This window comes from Chelonoidis abingdonii, chromosome 14, assembly GCF_003597395.2.
Source record: "Chelonoidis abingdonii isolate Lonesome George chromosome 14, CheloAbing_2.0, whole genome shotgun sequence".
NCBI classification, from domain to species: Eukaryota; Metazoa; Chordata; order Testudines; family Testudinidae; genus Chelonoidis; species Chelonoidis abingdonii.
The window spans coordinates 24422310-24446913 of NC_133782.1; the positions used below are offsets into that span (position 1 = coordinate 24422310).

Consider the following 24604-nt stretch of genomic DNA (forward strand, 5'->3'; position numbering starts at 1 on the left):
GATGCTTTCTGTGCCTTAAGGCTCATACAGTTGTTAAACCTGGTTTCAGATTTCAAGTTAAAGCCATATAAAAGGGTAAGTTTTGCATGGGTACCGAATAGGGTCATAAATCAACCAGGGTTTGCGCAATACTGAGCCCAGCCTCTTACAAATCACAACACATGTTTTGAGAAATTTAGTATGAATTTCATATCTGGATCCCAAACTGACCACGTTTCATCTGTTTCGGGGTTTCATTGCCAATATTCTGTGCAGCTCTAGTGGAGTTGTGTGGGTTCCAAATAATGGTCCCACTACTGGATAACCCTAAACTCACTTCCCTGGATATAGAAGCTGTTGTACTGATAGCACCTTCCAGACTCCAGTAAACCAGAGTTAAGCCCTGGGGATCATCTTTCTTCCAGTAAAATGCTGTGGAATATCTTGGTGCCACATATATGCACATTTCTCATGGAAATCCATAGCTCCTTTTTAAAGTGAATACAATTGTTATGGTACATTTTAATTTTTCTTTTTGACAAATTATCCAAAAGCATGAAAGCAAGTCTTTGGAGGAATAGGTGTGGGTTCCGGGTGGACAAGGACTGCCTGAAAGGACTGCACTTCATTTGACTGACTATTTTTCCTCTTGGACAGCTTACGAAGAAAATAGTTTAAAGAAAACAAACAACAACAATTTTTTTAAAATAAAACTGGTTCCTATTCAAGACCTTGTGTGCCAAGTTTTAACCCTGAAGCAAATTTGAATTGGATGAGTTATCACTCCTGAAAAACAGGTTTTCAAATAAATCTGCTGACAGATCCTTAAATTCAACTGCATTGACTGGGTTTCAGAAAAATACATTATTTTTGGGTTCCGTTTCTCGAATTCACCTTTTTGCTTCTTGGAATAATTCTTTTCTTCTTCTTTTAAATCATTGTTTTAACCCTTCCTCAGCTACTTTCCTGAAGTTTCTTTTCACTAAGGGCCTGAATCCACATCCTACCTCATGCTGGGTAGTACTTCCTCACCAGTGTAGTCACACTGAAGTCACTGAAGAACTGATACTTACTGTGAGCTTTTGCAGAATTGGGCCATAAGTGTTGCAATAGCTATTAAAGGCCAGTCTCTGGCCTTGGATTCTAACAGATCTTACTGCAGTCAACAGCTAAAGAACCTGATTCTGCAAGGTGGCCAAATACCCTCAATTCCCATTGAAGCCAATGATAGTTGAAGGTACTCATTCCTTTTCAGGAGGAGCTTTGCATGTCATGGAATAGAGTCCTAGTGAGCTGGGAGGAAAGAGTAACAATAAGGAGAATCAGAAATGACATATTCTTTCTTTATGCATCTGAACATTATTACTCCTTATCTGTTGAGTGCTGACTCTGTGTTAAACTGGGCACCTTATGGTAAACTGGGATTTTTGTATGGCAACAGCTCATTGAAAGACCAGACAGAACAAATTGAGTGGGATACTCTATTGTTCTAAAGGAGAGCCACCTGAACTGGTGATTAAACAGAGACTGCTAAGCAGGAGATCTGGGTCTGTTCCACATTCTGCTACTTTGGGTGATCTTGGAAGATTCACTTACTTTTTCTATATCTCAATTTTCCCTTCTGTCAAATAGTTAGTTATTGCAGATGCTTTGAGATGAATGGACATAAAATAGTATTAACATGTTCTCACCTTTTCATTAGGGGAAGGGAAAGATAAAGGGTTGTGAACTCCTACCTTCTTGATGATTGAATCACTGAATACATCATTCCTACCTACGTGATCCATGCAATATTTCAAAGGAGTTACTCTGGATTTATGTCAGTATACATTAGAAGAATTTGTCTCAAGGTTCTTATAGCATTGCTAGCTCCGTCACACTGCATATATGTAGTGGGGTTTTTTTGGTCTTGTTAAATATATAATGTACTGTTGTGCTGTTTGTTTTGAATATATACCCATAACATACCTGAGGGGTGCCATGTGGCTCAGTTAACATTGCAATAGAAGCCCTACGTTTTCATTTCTTTACTTTCTACTGTTTTAGCTAAACAGTCTTAATATTGCATTAATGTAGGTTTTGTATTTAAAACGAGGCGCCCGCTTTAATCATTTATTCATCATACGTAGTTTTCACTGCATGAACTTTTATAAAGGTTTTATTTATACCCAAACTAGTGAAAAGAATAAAGGTATTGATTTTGTTGTGTCTTCTTTCCAGTGACTGTAGTGTAGTGTGTTACCTAGGTAAGAGCTGCAGGGTGAAAGTTGATTGGCAGTGATGTCATATGTGATGAGAAGTATTTCTTGTGATAGGTGGATGCAGGTGATAATATCACCCAGATAGTGTAGTATGTTCTTTTCTGCAGTTAAAGAGAAACTCAGCAGTAGATAAGTAGCTTTCGTTTACTCCTGATCCAGAAAAAGTGCCAGGCACCTTCTGCTCGAGGCTGAGCACTTTAAACTCACATTGTGATTGGATATGTAGGGTAACAGTTGCAGTAATTGAGCTAGAAGTGGTTTTTATTTTTTTTTATTTCAAGTAGTGATTCCACTGAAGGCATTAGGATACATTTTTACCAACGATTTTGAAAATAACAGTGTTTATGTGCAGAATTTATTTCCAGCTTCTGTGGGGCGTGTGAAAAGAATTAAAACAACTGCATTTTTGCATGTACTTGTCTATAACACATGCTCACATTTATCTCCATGGATGCAGGGATCTACCTGCACAGGCCAAACTGCAGGATCAGAGTCTTCAGAGAGTAAACTTATTTCTCTTTAGTTTCAGGAAGACCAGGGTCATGATTATGCCATCCTAATAAGGGTAAATAAAATGTTTTCCCAGTCAACAGGTGCCCTGTTTTATTTATTGCATGTTTGTGGGATGTAGATTTTACACCAGCATTTTGTTCTTTCCAATATTGCTCATGCACTTGACTGTTTTATACAGTGGATGCTGTTCTGTTTGTAAATACTTTCAGGGAGCCCAGTGACTAATGAAGTCATTAGGAAATTTGGCCAAGAATCTGATGCAGCATTTGCAAATGACTAGTGATTGTATTTTTTAAAAAGAGCTAAACCCTGAGATCCTTCTGACTTAGGGCTACATTCTGCCACCCGTCCTCATGTTGAGTAGTTGAGTAACAGTTTATTGTATGAGTAAGGGAGGCAGAATTGGGTCTTCAGTTTTTATTCAGTCTTTACTCAGGCAAATTCCCAGTAGTATTATTTCACATTTAGGTTGTGGTAGCACCTAAAGCCAACATTGGAGTTGAGGCCCACTGTGGTAGGCACGACACTGTGCAAACACATAATAATGACAGTCCCTACTCTGGAGAATTTATGAACAAGTGGGAGTTTTGCCTGAGTAAAAGGACTAAATGAGCTTTGAGTAATGTAGGTCCCCCAAAAGTGAGTAACTGAAGAATACTGCATATACAAGAACAACTTCTATGTATACTCCAGAGCAAGTATTATCTCTATTCTGTGTTTCTACAGCACCTTATACAAAAAAGTCCTAGACTCGATTTAAGCCCTGGGTCAATACCATAATATTTTTTTTGTAAATATTTATAATTTAATAACTACATTTGTGTAACTACAGCAATAAGTGATGTATGTCCCGCTTACAGTGTTGTGCACACAAATATCTCAGTTTAATTCACATTATGTGACCTTTTGATGTGTTGTCTATTAGATATTGGGACTTTTAAATTTCTAATCTCCAATTTTTTACACGTAGGCATTTGGGAGGTAATTTATTTTTTAGAAAGTGTGTTTTTTTTTCTGGTGGCGAGAGGGTTGAGTGTCCTGGATTTGTGTGCACAGATTGAGTAGTTAGATATTGAGTGCAAATCATGTAAATTAGGCTTCTATCTACATTTACAAGTGCTGTTCTTGTAAGAAGACTCCACCTTTAAGGTGCATAAATAATCCTCCGTGCAAAATTGCAGCAAAAACTTAGAAGAGGGGTTGAGGCTTATGGTAGGTGGTGGCCCCTTGAGACCACAGTTTGTGTTGCTTCCCTTCTCTGGTTCTTGCAGAGTCCTACTGCTGCTCAGGGTATATCTGAGTCTCTCCAAACAGAACAAAAATCTTTCTCCTTCCTCGAGGTCAGGGAAGATCAAAGGAAAAAGAAGGCGCTCAGATTCCTGGGCATTCTCTTGGTCACCCCTTTGGGGCCTGTCTTATCTGTAAGCCTTTTAGTGTACTGATCAGGGTTGGAGTCCATCTTTAGAACTCTACACCCCCTTTTTTGTAACCTCCATTCTGTGCCTTGTTTGGCAGTCTCTGGGACAGCAGAGTCCATGACTGACTCTCTCTTCACTGATCCCACCTTGCAACTAGTTGTCTTGGAAGAACAACAGTCTTTGCCTGGTTGCTACTCCCTCCTCTGGCAGGCTTTCTTTTTTTAAGCTTCTTCTCTCCAGGCAGAGCAAGCCCTGCAGTTTTGTCTGGTGTGTGTTAGCTAAGACCAGAAGAGCTTGTTAGCTTTCTCCTTAATAAGGCGAGGGCATGCCTCCTCACAAAGCTCTGCAAAACTGGAATTTGATCCCACAAACACTGTTCACTGGGCATGGTGCTTGACTTCAGTGGGGTTACTCATGGTAATAAGCAAAGTGTACCCCTACTTCCATGATCTGGATTTTAAGCTGGAAATCCTGTGACAAAAATTGTCCTGTAATATTTCAGCATTTGCACTTCTAATCCCCACCAGAAGCTCAGAACAATGGGAAAACCAAACTAACCCCACTTTTCAAATCTCAAAGTTCAATTTGAGTCTGGATCAAGACTACAGGGAGGTTCTTGGTTTACTGTAACCAGTTGGACCGTCCCCACTGTCCATCCATTTTGTTCAGGGCAGATAATTTCATTCTGCCTGGTAGGTCCACCTTTGAGCACTATTCCTGTCTCACCTCCCCATCATGTACAGTGCCCACACTTATGCTTTGCCCCATATTTTTTAAACAACTCCTTTCTCCTGAACCTTAAAGAGCAGCCTGATAAACTGCCTTTGTGAATTCTTGTTTTCTTCTTGACACCTTTCCCTTGCACTTAAAAGTAAAGCAGCTATTAATTCCTTCTTATTGACACTTTGACATTTCAATCACTTCATCACGTGTTAATTGTATCAGTCTTTTCCTCCAAGTATCTGTCCGGTTATTTTTTTTTCTCTTTTTCAACTGCATAATGCATGAGACAAAAAGCTTCTTCTCAATGCCTAGTGACAGACTGTGCAGTTTGATGCTGGTTACACATTCTCAACAGCCTGCAGTCCACCCATGATTGACACTAATGTGCTGATAGCATTTCATCTGGATGTTCCAGCAGTTCTGTGTATGGGAAGCTGGTCAGTGAGGAGAGCAGGCACTTTGTCACTGATAGGACCTGTCAGTGATTCAGGGAGATCATTTCAAGAGCTCTATATTTAGAATCAGAGCATTTTCAGATAAACACTTTTACCGTTGCAAAGACATCTCGACATATTGGCAGATAAGCCACTACCCAGCTGTTGGTTAAGTTACATCCCTCACACTTTAGCTTGTGCTAAAATCATTTGATGTTTTGTAATTCTTTTATTCATTGATTTTGGAGGATAGAGCTAACACTCCAAAGGATCTTGAGAATTTGGACAATTGAGCTATAGACAACAAAATGAAATTCAACAGAGACAAATGTAAGGTGCTACACTTTGGGAAAAAAAACCAAATGAACAAATACAGAATGGGGAATAACTGGCTTGGCGGCAGCACTGCTGAGAAGGATCTTGGAGCTGTGGTGGATTACATCCTCCACATGAGTCAACAATGCAATGCTGTCGGGGAGAAAAATGCAATTTTGTGTTGCATTAATAGACGGATAGCTTGTAAGTCACAGGAGGTCCTGGATAGTCCTCAGCCAGAGTACTGTGTCCAATTTTGGTCACCAGTGTATAAAAAGGATGTAGAAAAATGGAAAGGATCCAGAGGTGAGTGACAAAGATTATCATAGGGATGGAATGCCAGCCATATGAGTAAAGGCTGAAGAACTGGGTATGTTTATTTTGGAAAAGAGGAGATTAATGGAGGACATGACAGCAGTCCTCAAATACTTGAAAGCCTGCCATAAAAATGGAGAAAAATTGTTTTCTCTTGCCACAGAGGGCAGGACAAGAGGCAATGGGTTCAAGCTACAGCAGAGCAGATTTAGATTAAATCTCAGGGAAAACTTCCTAACTCTAAGAACAGTGGGACAATAGAACAAATTGCATTAGGAAGTCATGGAAGCTCTTTCACTGGAGGTTTTCAAAAAGAGGCTGGGTAGCCATCTGTCTTGGATGGTTTAGACGCAACAGATCCTGCATCTTGGCAGAGGGTTAGACTAGAGGGCTCTTGCAGGCCCCTCTAATCCTATATGATTCTATTGTTCTAATTGTGATGATAGTGAGGACTGACTAGGTCTATTCCTGAGCTGCTATTCTGTCCAGACACACAACCAAGGAATAAGGGAAGGTGGTAGCAAGAAGCTCCTCAAAAGCTTAGCTCCAAAATCCTCAAAAGAGAACATCTCTCTCTCCTTCCCCTTTCTTCTTTTCCTCTGTGAATTTTTGTGCTCCTGATGGGTGGGGGAGGGAGCACCTATGACCCCCTTGTGTGAGCAATACACCACAATTACTAAAGAATTCTTGCCCTTGTTAACTCATCATTTTTAAGCTGTCAAATTTTGTGAAACTTCCCCACCGTGGTTCTCCAAATACACTTGTATCCTAATTTGCCACATCTTTAGCTAAACCACCTCTGTGCTTCCTACGAGGAGAGGTTGCCATTTGCTTGTTCTGCTTCTGTGACTTGAGCTACGTTGAGAACATTAAATATATACCATCCTTTCCTTTTAACTGCTCAAGCCAGTGTTTTAGGGCCCTCTGTGTCTCCTGCACAACAGTGTAGAAGTGCTTTACATAGGACTTCTGTCAGCGATCCTTTGGGACCCTGGTTTCCATTGTGCACAGACTGTTCAGAAACACTATTGTTCATTCACTGAAAAGGAAAACGAGTTTACCGGTTCCAGCTTTTTGTAGCTTATTGGCCTGTCTCAAAAGACATCTAGCAGTGGGACTTCTAGGCAGTTATTGCCAGGAATAATTTAATCTGGAATTAATAAGGAATTCTTGCCCTTATTGACTCACCATTTTTAAGCTTCAGTAATGGGAATCGGTAATGGTTCGCCCCAGCAGTCCAGAGTGCTTGTTATTAAAGATTTATGTATTTGGGATTAGTGTTTCCCAGTGAGAAATCATAGTTCCTGTTGCCAAACAACTCACATAGCCACGCACTATTATTAGCAAATCCAAAGGATTAATGTAACTCCATCCCAGGGTTAATAAATCATAAGGCTGATGTTGCTGCAGACAGAGTATATCAGAATATAGGGTAACATGGTATACCAAAACAGAGGGTTCACATGCCCACATACTACAGTTAGTAAATCCAGCTATGTGTTAGCATTGCCATATATCACAATAGGAACAGCTTTTAATTTCATTCGTTATCAAGATATGAGCTTCCTCATAACAGAGCACTGTAATACTGTTTGTCAAGTTACTGTAGAGTGTAAGTGAGAGACTTCATTTTAAGAGTTTGATAGAGCTGGGAAGATAGGCTACCTGGGCTGTTCTGGTTCTGCCACTGGCTTGTTGAATGATTTTGGGCAAGTCACACAGCCTCTGTGCCTCAGTTTCTCACTTCTGTAAAATGAAGCTCTATACATCACACAGGTGCTGTGAGGCCTTATTGCGGTAAATGCTTTGGCACTGTGCAGATGACCCGACTGGGCATATCGTTAAAGTTTGAACCCAGGACCTCTAAATGTAAAAGGCTGATTCTCTACTGCCTGAGCTAAAGGAGCAAGTATTCGCTTGTAGCCGTAGTAGAAAAGTCTTTGACATGCTCCAACCACTGGAGGAAGAAAGACACAGTTTTCCCTTGTGTAACATAAGAACGTACTAAATTGCATTATTCTATGTTTGAGCAAAAGTGGAACAAATGATTATGTGATGTACACATTTAAAGAATGAAAAATATATTTCTGTCTGGCGGAGAGGGAGAGATGCTCTTTGCCTAAAACTAGACCTCAACTGGGGGAAAAATCTGTAAATAAACCCCCCACATCTTGATTATTTTATTGTACTGAAAGAGTTACAGGGGTCAAATTGAAGTTTTTCACTACAACCAACATTGCCAATGGTTTGTTGTTTTAATTGTATGCCAGGTGAATAATTACAAAAAATCCAAGGCACTGGCATGAATTTCACAATTCAAAATGTATTCAAAAGTTTGCATTGACCATGACAGATGTCATGAGGGTTATAATTTCACACAGATCTAAGTTTAGTGTCACTCCTATCCTCTCCCTGCACTTGAGTTTATTAACTGGCCTACACAGCATAGACTCATGAGAGAGTCTTGGGCATTTGTGATCCCTTAGTGCAGTAAATGCCACTCAGACTTTATTCCCTGTGAAGTAAACACAGCTAATTGAAACATGTAACAGAAGATATGGTTCTAAAAGTCAACTAAATGTTTAGTTAGTCAAAAAGAGGGTCCGGGGAGAGAAATTAGCCAGGCACCTTTTTACCATAAGGAAATCAGTTTAGTGAAGAAAAACCTCTTCGCACAATAATTTAGTCATTTGGATTTCTTCTGTAGGGGAAAAAAGAACACTAAAGCCCCTACTTATGGTAATCTTTCTTTCTCTCTTTTATTTTGTTTTATATACTTATCTATGGAGCCCATGTAAGCAAAGTTCTTTGTTGGTGCTAGGGATTTGTGTGCCTCTTTTGAAGCTGCTGGTTGTAGAATGTTATGTATTCATTTTTAAATAGTTTTACTCTCTGATACGAATGAAGCATAAAACAGGCAAATGTCAGTGAAGCTTAGCTGGTAGCTTTCTTTCTTCTCCCTCCTTCTTTTCATTTTCTTATTGTTAGATGTGGAAGCAAGAGAGGAACCTAGTGTTCATGGGTTCTTGATAATAGTGACCATAATATAATTAAATGTAATATCCCTGTGGCACAAAAAACACCACAGTGGCCCAACACTGTATCATTTAATTTCAGAAAGGGGAACTACACAGAAATGAGGAGGTTAGTTAAACAAAAATTACAGGGTATCGTGCCAAAAGTGAAATCTCTGCAAGCTGCGTGGAAACTTTATAAAGACACCATAATAGAAGCTCAACTGAAATGTATACCCCAAATTAAAAAAACATAGAGAACCAGAAAAGAGCCACTGTGGCAAAACAACAAAGTAAAAGAAGCAGTGAGAGGCAAAAAGGCATCCTTTAAAAAGTGGAATTTAACTCTAGTGAGGAAAATAAAAAGGAGCATAAACATTGGCAAATGAAGTGTAAAAATACAATTAGGAAGACCAAAAAAGAATTTGAGGAACAGTTAGCCAAAGACTTAAAAAGTAATAGCTAATTTTCTTCCATTCTATCAGAAGCAGGAAGGCCTGCTAAAGCGCCAGGGGGTCACTAGATGATCGAGGTGAATGGAGGAGCCTAAGGAGAATGGCATGTGAGAGAACCTAAATGAATTTCTTTGAATTGGTCTTCACGGCTGAGGATGTGAGGGAGATCTTGCAAACCAGCCATGTCGTTTTAGTGACAGATCTGAGAACGTGCCTCAGGTATCATAGAGGAATATTTTGGACAAATTGATAAATTAACGCCATAAGTCACCAGGACAATGTATTCACAAGAGTTCTGAAGGCCTCAATGTGAAATTGGCAGAACTACTAACTGTAGTTGTAAACCTATCATTAATCAGCTTTGTACCAGATACTGGAGGATAGCTTAAATGATGCCCAATTTTTACAAAGGGTTCAGAGGTGATCTCCAGCAATTACACGCTGTAAGCCTGATTCACTACGGGCAAACTGGTACCCTATAGATAAAAGAACAATATTGTCAGACAATAGATGAACATAAATTTGTTGAGAGAAGTCCAACATTGGTTTTTAATAAAAGGGAAATCTGCCTCCCAATCTACTGAATTCTTTGAGAGGGGTCAACAAGCTGTGGACTAAGGGGATCAGTGGGATATAGTGTACTTAGATTTTCAGAAAGCTTTCCACAAGATCCTACCTTATACGTCTGGCAGCTTTTCCATCTTGGAAAAGAGATGACTAAAGGGAGCTTATTATTGAGGTCTATAAATCGTGACTGGTGTGAGAAGGTATGTTAGGAAGTGTTGTTTACTACTCTCATTACACAAGACTAGGGTCTCCAATGAAATTATAGGCAGCAGGTTTAAAACATACAAGGAAGTTTTTCTTCCAGACACCGCACAGTCAACCTGTGCACTCTTGCCAGAGGAATGTTGTGAAGGCGAAGACCATAACAGGGTTCAAAAAACTAGATAGAAGTCAGAGGAGTATGGGTCATCAATGGCTATTAGCCAAAGGATGGCTAGAAATGGTGTCCCTTCCTTGTTGCCAGAAGCTGAATGACCAACAGGGGATGGATCACTTGATGATTACATTCTGTTCATTCCCTCTGACCGCTGGCATTGACCACTGTTGAAGCAGGATAACTGGGACAAGACGAACTTTTGGTCTGACCAGTAGGGCATTCGTTATGTTCTTATATGGTTTGTCACTGAGGGATGGTCTGCTGCGGGTAAGATCGATTTTAGCTATCAATTTCAGTACACCTTGAATATGTATTCAGAATACATGAAGTCGACATTATCTACAAATCGATTTAACTCACCCCGTCTCACCGCGCGGATCGATGTGCGCGGCTCGCCATGTCGATTCTGGAACTCTGTTGGGGTTGGTGGAGTTCCGGAATCGATATAAGCGCGCTCAGGGATCGATATATCCTGTCTAGATTAGACGCGATATATCGATCCCCGAGCAATCGATTTTAACGCGCCGATACGACGCGTAGTCTAGACGTGGCCTGAGTGTTCAGAGCTGGCACTAGTTTGCTTTATGCCACTGGCTTTGTCATCTCCTTGGACTCAGAAAAGATACAGACACTATGGTAGCATAGACATAGCTGGAGATAGTGATTTTTAAAATGGCTTCTACCTCTCACAGGTCACATTCTTTAATGTCTGTCTTGTCCTGAGCCCATTTCAGGTAAGTACTTAAGTCCACTACAGGTTCCTTTCCTCGCTAGTCTACCTGGGTGCACAAAGAAACTCCTCCCCTTTCTATCAGACACTAATGTGGACTTCATGTTACATCCCACTTTTCAGTGGGAACAATCAAAGGGAAATTCCAGACTGAATTTAGGTGCCTACCTACCATGGATTCTGGCAACTCCCTGTCCCCATATGGAACTGCACAAACCATTGCCCCATTTTGATGCCTTCTGTTCTTCCTTTCATGACTGACATTAGTTCCAGAGGCCTTATTAAATTGCCCTTGTAACTACATTGTTGGTTTGAGTAAGATCAGTCTCTCCTTTCCTAGTGTTTACTGTAAGGATGTGTTGTATGTGGTTTCAAAGGCTTAGGTCTCTGCATTTATCACACTCCCTTCAGCTATTTTAAAGCAGAATCTTTCACTTTCTTGCCCTTTGCAATGAGTCCTGTATATCAGTCCAAGAACAAAAGGTAAAAAGGATATTTTTTTCTCTGTTTTGCTTTGTTGTTAATGAAAGAAACTGACCATGTTTTCTCCCCTCTTCAAAACACCTTAAAGGAAACTAGCGAAGAAGCAGAAGGAGACTCAAAGCAGCACTCAGAGAGAGATGGGTCCCGTTGCTACTTCAGACAAGAACACCACCAAACTCAGTGCAGTTCACAATGAAGAAGCTTTTTCTTCCAGCTGTCAAGATGTTAATGGATTCAGTAAGTTTAACCTGCTTGCAATGGATATCTCCCTTTTTGAGAGTTGTAGATCCGTAAAAGGATCTATTTCCATGGGCACAAGATGTAAGTATTAGAAATTAAAAGGGTATAGTTAATGGCTGAAGTGTTGCTAGAAAGAGGTCTGATGCTCCAATCTGAGATTTCTCTGTGACTGCCCCAAGTTAAATGTCAGACAGGTGGAGAGGACTCCCTCCGACTCTAAATCTACTTAAAAGAATTTACAAGAGATGTTTAAATAATTATACCGCATGATAGATAAAGGGAATGGCTGTTTGGTCTAGTGGAATAATTCTTGCTCATGTTGGGATATTGAGATCAAATTCCCAAGTAGACTTTAGAGTGAAACAGTTTTTGCTGCACTAAATTGTTACGTGAAAAAGGCTGATCTTGAAGTTAAGGAAGAGAGTTGGGACTAAGGAGGTCTGCGTTTTGCTCTTTTCCTCATTCCATTCCTCAGAAGGGTGCAGTAAACTTTAGTTAGTTGATGTTAGTAAACCACGCCGAGCCATTTAGATGGAAAACTCTATATAGATGCAAAGCATGATAAGCAACCACTTCTCAGAAGTAATAGTTCCAGGTGAAGCCATAGCACGTCCAAAAACTCTTGTTCTTAGATCAGTTTTCAAGTTGTGTGTTAGGAATGTCATTTAAAATCTTTGACCTTTGGCCTATTAGTTTGAATAGGGTCCAGTTTGTGTACCTACAGCCACTGAAACTGTCCGATAATTCTTTAGTAACCTGAAGTGGAATATTTTAGTGGTTTCCCTCTAGTTCTTACAGAACAAGTGTCCATATTACCAACAACAACAAAAAGTCTATGCTTGACACTCTTTTTTGCAGTCTCGGACTGAACAGGCTAGAGAGACAATTCCTCTTCCACCCACAACTGTGGTCTCTCCAAGGCGAGTCATATTTGCCTGCACTGCCACTGTCTGCAATATACCTGCAATAAATAGAGGACTTCAGACTTCAAAACTGGTGATGCAGTGATTCTCCAATACTAATATTCACTTGAATATATGACCTGATTTTTCAAAGAAGATGACTACCTCTATCTTACATTGAAGTCAAAGGGTCCTGACGGTGCTGAGCTTCTTTGTAAATCAGGCATGGAGAGTATAACTTGGTGGTAGTCATCTTAGTAAGTTGGATAGGACGCTTGCCAATTAATCGCAGTTAACTCACTCAATTAAGTCAAAAATTAATTGTTATTAGAAAAATTATTTGTGATTAATTGCAGTTTTAATCACACTATTAAACAATAGAATACCAATTGAAATTTATTAAATATTTTGGATATGTTTCTCCATTCTCATATATATTGTATTCCATGTTGTAATTGAAATCAAAGTGTATATTTTAATTACAAAAATTTGCACTGTAAAATGAAAAATAAAGGAAATAATATTTTTCACTCGCACTCATTCACCTCACACAAGTACCATAGTGAAGTCTCTTTGTTGTGAAAGTGCAACTTACAAATGTAGATTTTTTTTTGTTTGTTACATAAGTGCACTCAAAAACAAAATAATGTAAAACTTCGGAGTCTACAAATCCACCCAGTCCTACTTCTTGTTCGACCAATCGCTAGGACAAACAAGTTTGTTTACATTTACGGGAAATAATGCTGCCCTCTTCTTACTTACAATGTCACCAGAAAGTGAGATCACGCATTTGAATGGCATTTTTGTAGTTGGCATTGAAAGATATTCACGTGCCAGATATGCTAAACAATTGTATGCCCCTTCATGCTTCGGCCACCATTCCAGGGGACATGTTTCCATGCAGAAGAAAAAAATAATATGTTAATTAAATTTGTGACTGACTCCTTAGGGGAGAATATTATGTCCCCTGCTCTGTTTTACCCACATTCAGCATATATTTCATGTTATAGCAATCTGAGATGATGACCCAGCACATGTTCATTTTAAGAACACTTTCACTGTAGATTTGACAAAATGTAAAGAAGGTACCAATGTAAGCTTTCTAAAGATAGCTACAACACTCAACCTAAGGTTTAAGAATCTGAAGTGCGTTCCAAAATCTGAGAGGAACAAGGTGTGGAGCATGCGGGAACTATAGAACCCAAACCACCAAAAAATGAAAATCAGCCTTGTGCTGGTGGCATCTGACTCAGATAATGAAAATGAACATCCATCAGTCTGCATTTGCTTTGGATTGTTATCGAGCAGAACCTGTCATCAGCATGGATGTATGTCCCCTGGAATGGTGGCTGAAGCATGAAGGGAATATGAATCTTTAAGACAGCAGCTGGCATGTAAATATCTTGCCACCCTGACTACAACAGTGCCATGAGAACGCCTGTTCTCACATTCAGGTGACATTGTAAACAAGAAGCGGGCAGCATTATCTCTGGAAAATGTAAACAAACTTGTTTGTCTGAGCAATTGGCTGAACAAGAAGTAGGACTGAGTGGACTTGCAGACTCTAAATTTTACATTGTTTTGTTTTTGAATGCAATTTTTTTGGTGCATAATTCTACATTTGTAAGTTAAACTTTCATGATAAAGAGATGGCACTACAGGACTTGTATTAGGTGAATTGAAAAATACTATTTCTTGTGTTTTTTTACAGTGCAAATACTTGTAATAAAAAATAACTGTAAACTATAAAGTACACTTTGTATTCTGTATTATAATTGAAATGAATGTATTTGAAAATGTAGAAAACATTCAAAAATATTTAAACAAATAGCATTCTATTATTGTTTAACAATGCGCTTAATCGGGATCAATATTTTTAATCGCACAATTAATCGCAATTAATTTTTTTAATCACTTGATAGCCCTAATGGATAGTATAAAAATATTGGAAATTTACCAGTTTTTAAGACTTTCCCCTCAATTGTGAATATTAAAACCTATTTCTGGCCAGCACATGAGATATAGTAAGAACTGAGTCTGTAATATGGTCTCATCACTTTGGGGTATTTTGAAAAAAACAGTTAAAGCTGCAGAATCATTCATCTGTAGAAATGGCTATAGAGAATGCACTGTGACTAATTTTGCAAAGAGCATTCCTAAAGATTTTTATCACTTATAATCACTGAGTCCTTGACTTGTCTGACATCATTGCAAGTTTAGCCAATACCTGTTCTTTGGCACAGTTCCATGTAAATATTGAGCTGAATTTTTTTCCGGACCATCAGAAATAATTATCAGTAAGGGTTCATAATCTCTCAACACTCTTCTTTGCCAAGTCTGAGATGCTGAGGCATCCTGGCTCGTTGATAGAGGCAAATTGTGTCCTGTGTAGTTGAGTACCCATGCTAAAGTTGGTAATTTATGGTTCTGGCTCGGATAACATGGATGAGGAAAAAAAATCCTCCTTTCAAAAATTGGCTTAGTAGAAGTTAATACTTATAGACACCTGTAGAAGCCTGTACTAAATCATGCTAATTTTGAAGCAGCACAAATAGGATTACATTGCCATTCTTCCAATAACTAATAGGTTTCAAAACATTGTCTGAGGTTTGAGAGCTGCAGTCTTTTGTACCCCCTCTCTCATGCCCCCTGAAGATATTTTTCTTTTTTCCTCTTTTGCCTAACATGAACAGAAGTGGCTACTAATGCTTTATGGTAGATAGCCACCCAGTTTGTTTAGAGAAGCCCTGCCCATCAGTGTATGTTCAAAATGGAAGGTAGGAGACTTGATTTGCCAAGGAGGATACAAAATCTTCCACCCCATAGACTGTGGAGCCAGGCCAACCTGGGCCCTGGCTTGGACCCAACCATTTTTTGGCCTGCAACAGCCCAGGTAGAGACAGGTCATCTTGCAGCAACAGGAAGGGGTGGGACAGGGCAAGGTATTGTTGGGGGAGGCCTCACCTGCACGCTGAGGCAACAGCTAATAGGCCAGAGTGAGAAGACAGGCCAGCTCCACAGGACAGGAGCTGCTGTAGGGTGAGTGCAGGGCAGTCTTGCTCTCCAAGGCAGCTGGAGAGACAACTGAGGCAACACCTGACCCCTTCCCGGGGATGGGGCCTCCCAAGCCATGGGGACAGCACCCAACCAACCCTGAGGGCAAGAGCTGACACCTCCCATGTCACAACCCTGAGGGCAGGACCCACCCTTCCCCCATGTGGTCCTCCCACTTTAAATGGCGCTCCTCAGCCCCTGGTTCACTCACCAATATGTTCCTTCACCTACTGCCTCTGGGAGGAAGAACATTTCTATGCACAGTTCCAGTAATTGAGCATGTAAATGGGTAGTTAGGTTTGCAGTTGTCCCATCTGTGTTTGCAGATTTGGAGAATGGTGGAGACAACTGGGCAAGTGCTTCTGCTCTTTTCTCCTCCTACCTTTAGCCCCAAGTGTCCACCTGAACTTTGCTTTTGCTTTTGTGAGCTTAAACCTGGTCGTTAATATTCTTTTGATCACAGAGAAAAAAGTCTTGTTAGATTAAATCCATCCCTATGCAACGGCAGGATAGTAACCCACTGGACATGTCAGCTATTAAACTGATACAACACTGTAACTTAACCACTGTGCCTTCACTACAACATCTGTGCTCCACACTCTTTTGCCATTACATAGAAATCACAGTGGATTGTCACAACATATCCTCATGCATTTTCCTTAGCAGCCGTGGTATTTCACACACCAGCAAAGTATTTACCTGCTTTTTGAATGCAAGTTTGTATTCGAGGTGGTGCCACCTGATTCAGCCGAACATAGCCGCACTCCTCAGCAAAAGGTACATTTGGCGTAACTTCATTTCTTGGGCTCATCTTCCATCATTCTGTAGAAATGCACATCTCCCAACACCAAGTCTCAGTGCTCTAGATACAAGTGTTTTTAAAGCTCCCAGATGATACTTATAAAAGTGGGTTCTCCCTTTAAAGTGTCGGTTTCATACACGAGCGAGAAAGTGCATTTCCTTAAGTGTATATCTTCTTGGGGTGAAACAGCCCTTTGCAGAGGGCCAACACAAGCCCTATGCACTGGTTAGTAGCACATGGTCCCAGAGCGAGGAGACAGGTCAGCTCCACATGACAGATGGTGACCGTCTGGACAGGGCTGAGTTTTGCCCTTGGACAGGGATGTTCTATGTATCCTTGTTATCAAGACTATTTCTGTTTCAGTAAGGGCTGTCTCCTGTAGACTGGAAGAGGCAGTGCAGGATCTGCTGAAAGAGCAGCAGAAAATAGGCTATTATTAGATTGCTTACTCCTTTTAGTGTTGTTGCTTAACCATACAGCCCTTTTGCAGGCATAACTCCTGTTGAAATTAATGAGAGGCTTAACTAGGTAAGGACTTAGAGAACTGACCTGTTTACTCAGCCCCATACGAGAGCATAAATAAAACTTACTTGAAAGAAAAAATACAACAGGCTGGACCAACTGTAATATTATTCCAGCTGTTCCAGATTTATATTGGAATAATACAGAGGTGATTCAGGCCATTCATCTTCTATTTATTGCCCAAATGTGTAAAGGAAAGTTTTATGCTAATCTCAGGAAAAGGAACTGATTGAGTCTGTTTATATTTGAGACTGCTCCTTAGTATGAAAGATCATCTTGAAAGTGCCATTTTGCTCTGTGAGACACAGCACAAGGTATCAGCTCAGTGCAGGGGTGCTGCTAAAAAGAAGTGACAAGGAAGAACAGACGTGGTGGGAGCTAAAATTATCCCCTAGCATCTGTGAAGTGTCCAACAAGATGCACGCTGGGTTGTTACTGAAAGGGTATCTCATGTAGTCTGGCAGTCCCATCAATGTGACAGGGCAGGCAGCACATCATCTGAACAATGATATACAAATAATACAGCCTTCACAAAGGCACCACTTTTCTGACACTACAACGAAGGAATGTCACAGTATCATAGATTATGCAGGGCTAGTCCAGAGGTGAATGCTACATCATCAGGGCAACCAGCTTGGCCTTGACATCCAGGGACTAAATGACTAAAAAATGAGATATATGTGTGAAGGCCAACAATTTGTTAAGGTTTGTTAAACTATTCAAGCATCTAATTTAGGGAGCAAAGTGGCATTCAGTTGAATATCCAGGTTTTGAAACCTATACATCACCCACAAGGAACATGTAGAAGTACAAAGTGAGAAGCAATGAGCAGGATGGGGGAGCACAGTGGAACCCTGACTTGTGTTAATGATTTCTGGTGTGGTCATAAAATCATCCTGTCTAATAGCAAGAGCAAGCCCGTGAAAGGAGCATATAGGTAAGTGCCTCAGAGGATGTTAAGGGCTATCTTTCATCCCAGGTCTAGTCAGACATGCTTATTCTCTGCTTACACCTCACTTGTGTTTTTCTTCTGTGAACTTATAAGGAAGCAGATCCAAGGGAACTTGAGACATACTGTCAATCAAAGTAGACTATGACATCAAAATTTAATTCTTATCTGTGCCCATATGCAACTTCTACTTCCAGTTGGTTGCATCCTGCTACATATAACACAGTGACTTACAGGATAATGGAAATTATTTAAAATAAATAAATAAAGCTGTGTATTCATGGAAACCATCGTGGAGACAGACGAATACCCAGAGTGAAGGGGTGCTGGCAAGTTTGATTAGGCCACAATATCAGCTGCCTTTTAATTATTCTGAACATTCTCTGCAAAATCCATGTTATTTTTTGGGACAAGATTTTCAAACATCTCTAAACTGGCTGCGAAATTGACCCCCGTGTAATGATCCTGTACAAGATCCACACACCACCTTAGAGGGCTTCAGGATTTAGCTGGTGCATATGCTTTGTGCTGGCCCTCTGCATTGGTTGAAACTCATCTGGATGAGTTTCATGAAATATGTACATATCAGTTGTGCCTGTAAAACCCCTCTGGTTGGATAATTGTGCACATAACTCTCTGGTTATGCACGTGACTGCTTGACTGATTTGTGCCAATGCCCAAGTGTTCCCTGCCGATCTTCCATTGAAAAAGAGTTTTGAAAATCTGGCCTTTTGTTGTTTGTTTCCTCCCTCCACACCCAAAAGAATTAACCTCCCCTTCTTGCCACTCTGCTCTGTTTCACTGAACATAAATGAGTAAAAGTTTTTGTTAAATTTACTTAAATATTGATTAGGCTTCTATCCATAGATATGTAAGTACCTTATGCTGAACTAATGCAAAGGCAATGTTGATCCAGTGATTTTACATAGGCTCCTGGATCTTAGAAAACTTGAATTCCACTCCCCAGTTTGCTACTGACTTGTTGCATGATCTTAAGAAAGTCACATAAACTTTCTACACTTCAGTTTCCCTTCTGTAGAAGTGGATGCTTCCCAGTTAACATATGAGGATGAATAGGGGTAGCAAAATAGAACAGCCAGACAGCAGGGGTAGGAGTCCGAAAAAAGAGTCATGCATCATATCCTAAAGGTAGCTGGTGAAGAACTTCAGGAGACCAATGTGTGAGACAGTTCACTTACCCCCCATTATGTCAGCTGGTATGTTATAAGCTGCAGATGTTGATGAACAACACAACAACAGAGAAGTGTTATATTGAGAAAACTGCAGGCGCTTTCACTGGGTGATGTAATCTGTTTAGTGGGCAATTCTACAAATTCCGCTTGAAATTCTCTAGACTAGTGAATACTTATATTCACCCCATGGAAAAATTTTTATGAGTGTTTATAAATTTGTCAGTAATGTTTACTCTGGAGATGTAGAAATTGCATCTGAAATTTACTTTGCATATTGAATTTTATCTACTTGTATTATGGAATAGCTATTTCTATTTAATCTATAGACATCTTTTTGATGTACTGAGATTTTGTATTTGTTTGTTTCCTATCACAGTGAAAAGGAAGTCATTATTTGTCACTATAGGAATAAATGACAGAGGATTACAAAAAAAAATGCCCTTAGAAATGATTGGTTGCCATAAATATTCACATTTAAGCTGACCCATGTATAAGCCAGCTCCATAAATTGACTGTCTAAAAAGTGAGTGCGCCACATGAATGCTGATCCCTGCGCCCTTCCTTGATCTGTTTTGATTAGCAAGGAAATGATCTGTTGATCCTTGCCCAGAGAATATCATCCCTTGAGTGGGAGAAGATAGGCGCCACTTGTCGTTTCCAGGGAGCCCATCCTCCAGTTGCAGCTAACACCATTTGTGTACTATTAGATCTGCAGCAGGCATGTGTGATACAGTGTGCACGCTTCCTAGGCTTAGTCCCAAAAGCACATACTCTGTAAGATGCACACTTAGGGTAGCTGCCTCTTAGCTGCCTCTTTTGCCACCAAGCCGAGGTGCCACTTTAGGGATCTGATGCTAAAGCAGCAGCCCCTAGCTTTCCTGCCCTGTTCTACTCCTGGAGAGAGTTCATCTCTTTCCAAAATGTCTCATGTAAAAGCTACCCACCCCTCTATTCTTCTACAGAAAGATTGCCTTCAAATTGTATCTTCCTGTCTTAGTTTATAAGTAATGTATATATCACATTTAGCGAGCAGGCTTATTTTATTATTTGTAGTCCACTCAACCTTGGGTGGCTTGTATTTCTGGGAGTTGTTTTTAGGAATCCATCTCTTTGAAACTAAAACAAATTTATTTCTTGTGTAACAACAAATACAACTCTTATTAAAAAAAAATAGAATAGTAGTCTACAGTGTTCCCAAATCTTATATGTTACAATAGCAGTACTTCAATGTTTGGGGCCTGTAGTAGTCTAGTGGTGAAATAAAGTTAATATGCGTGCTCAGATGAACAATTGATTTAATTTTGATAAGCCCTATGTATTCAATATTGCCATGTTCTTTGAGGAACTTTCTCCCTGTTCTGTCTCCCTAAATATATATGTTTCTAAAGTCTTTTCCTTGTGTCTTTCCTACCTAGCATCATCCTCTCCTTGTTCATTTTCTGTCCAAAGCAAAACCCTTCAGAGCAAATCTTTGTTGAATTCCTACTACTCAGGTACTAGTGCCAGATTTTATTTTATTTTTCTAGTTTTCTTTGTTTATTTTACATTTCCCGGTATGACATATGGACTGAGTCTTCTGAATGTTGGATACGGCTAACCTTGTTTTCATTTTTTTAATTTGTTTTCCTCGTTGATCTGTTGATTTCCATTGATCCGTGTCGTGTGGGTGACCGGAATTCCATCTCAAAGTATCATCAGACACTGTTCCATCGACTGCGCTGCTAGGTAAGAAGACAGGTATGGTGCACTGTACTCCAGTAGAGGGAAAATATTTACTGCATCTGAAAATGATTCTAAGGGACACTGCCAGATGGTTTAGGCTCCAATAGTACAACCCTCCTTTGGATTGACCACCATTTTGTTATTGCGGAAACTGAGGCAACTCTAAGGTTAAGTGTAGTCCTACAGCCAAAACAGAAATGTGACTTCCCCTTAGAGCTGCTGTTTGCCATTATGCTGGAATATTGTAATGTGGATGCTTAAATAAAAAGTAGGCCCAAATCATTGTATATTTCGGTTCCATTCAAAATACGCACAAACATGAAAATTAGTGAAATCTTGGAAAGTGGACAAAATTGATCAGGAAAAAAAACTGCACTATCTTTCTTATTAAAAGGAGAATAAAAGACAACATCTGAGAACTTGAGAGGTGTCAGGTGCCTCTTTTATGTGTAGGATGTGACATGATGGGCCAAATTTCCATCCATTCTCCAATTTTGGAAACCATTTTGGTTCATGTAAGTGATTGTGTCTACAAAGCTGACACACACGTGCTTTGTGTGTGAAGATCAGATCTGAGATCCCCAGCTCGTGTGCATAAATGAGTGTTTGCATATTCAAAATTGGTTGAAGCCTGCTTCTTTGGATGCAATCAGTTATGAGTGCAACAGGTTCCATGCGGAAATCAGGGGCTGAGCTTGGGAAAGGGAGACTTTCATACTGAGTACATTGAGAACTGTAAAAGCAAGGAAAAATTTCTCCACTTGTAATACATTACCCTACTCTGTCTGTCATGCACAAAACTCCCATTGATCAACATTTGGATATCATGGTGCGATACTAAACCTGAAGAAAACCGAGATTAATGTCAATGGGAATATGGTACAAAACGAGGACTGAATATACAGTAGAAAGTGCAGATCACAGAGGAGAATTTTGCCTATGTTAAGAGAGTTTGCACTGAGTTAAAGCCAAGGGAAAATGCATAATGGTATTTTTATTTTATGAAAGGAGACTCTATAGGCCAAAGTTTTCAAAATGGATGTTAGATATTACCTTTCATATCCCCTGTTTCAGCACCTGAATAAAAGTGACCTTGTAAATGTCAGAGTAGTTGAGTGTGCCATGACTCCTTTTGACTTTAATAGAAATCGTCAGTGCTCAGCACCTCTGAAAATCAAGCCACTTTTATTTAGGTACCTAAATACCAATCAAAGTAGTCTAGCTTCAGGTATCCAACTCTGAAACTTTCATTCTTTGGAGTTTTAAAAAGAATATGCTGCGCCATCAAATTAACAAAGAGACAGCAGAATGGGCAGGAGAAACTTTTAAGCTGGCTAAAGGAGAAAGAGCTATTCAGAAACTTATTAGAGGTGTACCTTGAATACAACAGTAGTAATAGCCTACCAGTTTTGGATCTCCCTTGAGGATGCCTGTACTTACTGTCTGTGGAATTTGAAAAAGGCAATTCCCCTGCTATGAATTAGAAAACAGATATGTGGAAGATCAGAATCTACCCAGTGGTATTTATCAGACCTGTCATTTTGGATTATCTGCAGTAACTTTTCCCTTCCGGACACAGTAATCTATTGCAACTGTCTTAAACGTTACCCTGAGCAGGTAGCAGCCCAGTAGTTAGATCAGGAAAAAATGACACACAAGCACATGAGTGCCCTATATTACCCGGTAACAGCAAAGGAACAAAGAGAGGCTGGAAGAGACTGTTGCAGTACGTACATTTCTCATGCAATCTGTCACAATACTGACTTTGGGAAGAGAGGGTTCTTTTTCCAGGGGGGAATGTGTCCATTTTCCAGTAGGGTTGTATTTCTTAGTTTCCCAAAGACGAAGTGCTGTCTAAGAGAAATCTAAATGTGAATTCATATCACAATTGTGCTCCCCCCACAACGCAAGGCCTATTGCTGCAGTATACTGGGACGTGCTGTCCACCCTCAGCTCTGTATTTCGCATCTGTCAGAACAGAGGCCCCTATTTTGCTGGAGCTGTTTTCACATCTGTATTCTGGGTAGTGAGCACAGTGGTCTTGTTAGGACAGCTAAATCGCTGTGCGAACTGCACACTTCTTAATTTGAGGCTAAAGAGAAGATTATATATGACTTGATCCAGACTTCCTACAGGAAAAAAAAAACAAAGGCTTTCAAAATCCCAACGTTTAGAGAAAAGCAATAATAATTATTAAGAATCAAATTGATTTTCAGAGATCCTTTGCACCCACAGTTCCAGCTGAAGTTAAGAGCCACAGGTAGTAAACCCCTCTGAAAAGAAAGCCTTTAGCAACTTGCTCAAGGCTGCCTGGTGAGTTGCGGACAAAACCAGAATCACAACCCAGGAGCAGTTCTTCAAGTATGTGTCAGTGTGGTATGCCACAGTAGGTGTGTATGTGCCCCAGGCACATGAGACCAGATATTTTTGAATAGCAGTGTCAGGCCAATGCATGCACCCTGTGCTACCTTATGCTCCTCTATGAGGGCACAAAAGGTGGGGTGACCATGATCCTCTCACAGTTCCCTCTTACTGCCCATGGCAGCAAGAAGGAAGCTAGTGAGTATCCAGTCTGCTATATGATTGCTTTGGCTAAATTTCCCAAAAGCTTATTCCACTTCTCTGAGATACCTCTCAACTACCTTCGTTCATTTATTCTTCCTAGGCAGGTCTGTTCTGATGTTTGTCAAACTAAAAACTGCTTGCAAACCCCTCTGTATAGCTCCCCCTATACAGGTTGTTAGAATGGTGCACTCAAACCCTACAGACTTCAAGCCTTCTCCATCCTGTGATGAGCTAACTGCACTGAAAGACAGGTACAACGAATGCCTATTCTTCTTGGGAGAGTCTCATGTCCCAAGCAGTTGCTCAATCTGCCTCTCCTTCTCTGCAACAACCTGCAACTTGAGACATGTGACGCTGTACCTCCATCTTCTGAGACAGTGTGTGGAAATGGTATTGGAGCCAGGAGATTTGACCTCAAATTGTCTGTAGAGCAAGTGGCACAGAAGCCATCAACACCCCCAAATTTGACATCTCACAAGTTGGATGCAGTAGGCTGAAAAGGGCTGCCCTGCTCCTTATAAATGAGTCATCCTAGACCCAGCAAGAACCTCGTGGCAAATGCCAGAAACTATTCCAGCAATAGCTAAATGTGCCAAAACCTGGTACCAGGGAACACTTCCAGTTTTGATTAATTTGACTCCCACGCCAACCCTGACTCCTTGGCAGTCTCATCTGCTCAGGAGAAGTCAAGACCCACCAAAAACATACTGAAGGACAAAGATCCCAAAGGCTATGATCCATCTGGAAGAAAGGCATACTCATCAGCCTCGCTCCAATTGAGAGTGGCCAGCTGTCAGGCATTGCTGGCAAAATATGACTTATTGATATGGAATAGGGTGACATCCTTCTTGGCCAAACACCTTCACAAAAACAGAGGAGCTGAAACACATTGTAAAAGACCAGCTCATAGCCATCTACAGGCAGTGATGGAGGCCTCTGACACCGAGGCCAAGTCTGTGACCGCTGTAGTGGCCATTTGTAGAGCGTCATGGCACCAAGCTTCAGGTATCCCTCCTAAAGTATGAGCCAGGATTGAAGACTTGCCCTTCGAGGGGTCAGAGCAGTTCAATGA

General features: G+C 40.4%; 1 protein-coding gene across 5 annotated transcripts in view; it reads left to right on the forward strand.

Moving 5' to 3' along the window:
- The window catches only part of PTPRT (protein tyrosine phosphatase receptor type T), a 715857-nt gene that overhangs the window by 627104 nt on the left and 64149 nt on the right, over nucleotides 1-24604 (forward strand). For 2 of the 5 annotated variants that reach the window (XM_075072298.1, XM_075072300.1), the window contains 3 exons: nucleotides 11672-11820; nucleotides 20661-20738; nucleotides 20935-20982. In XM_075072298.1, the coding sequence (XP_074928399.1) occupies nucleotides 11672-11820; nucleotides 20661-20738; nucleotides 20935-20982 (275 nt within the window). The remainder of the gene's footprint in view (nucleotides 1-11671; nucleotides 11821-20660; nucleotides 20739-20934; nucleotides 20983-24604) is intronic. The other 3 variants (XM_075072299.1, XM_075072301.1, XM_075072302.1) reach the window with 3 other exon arrangements.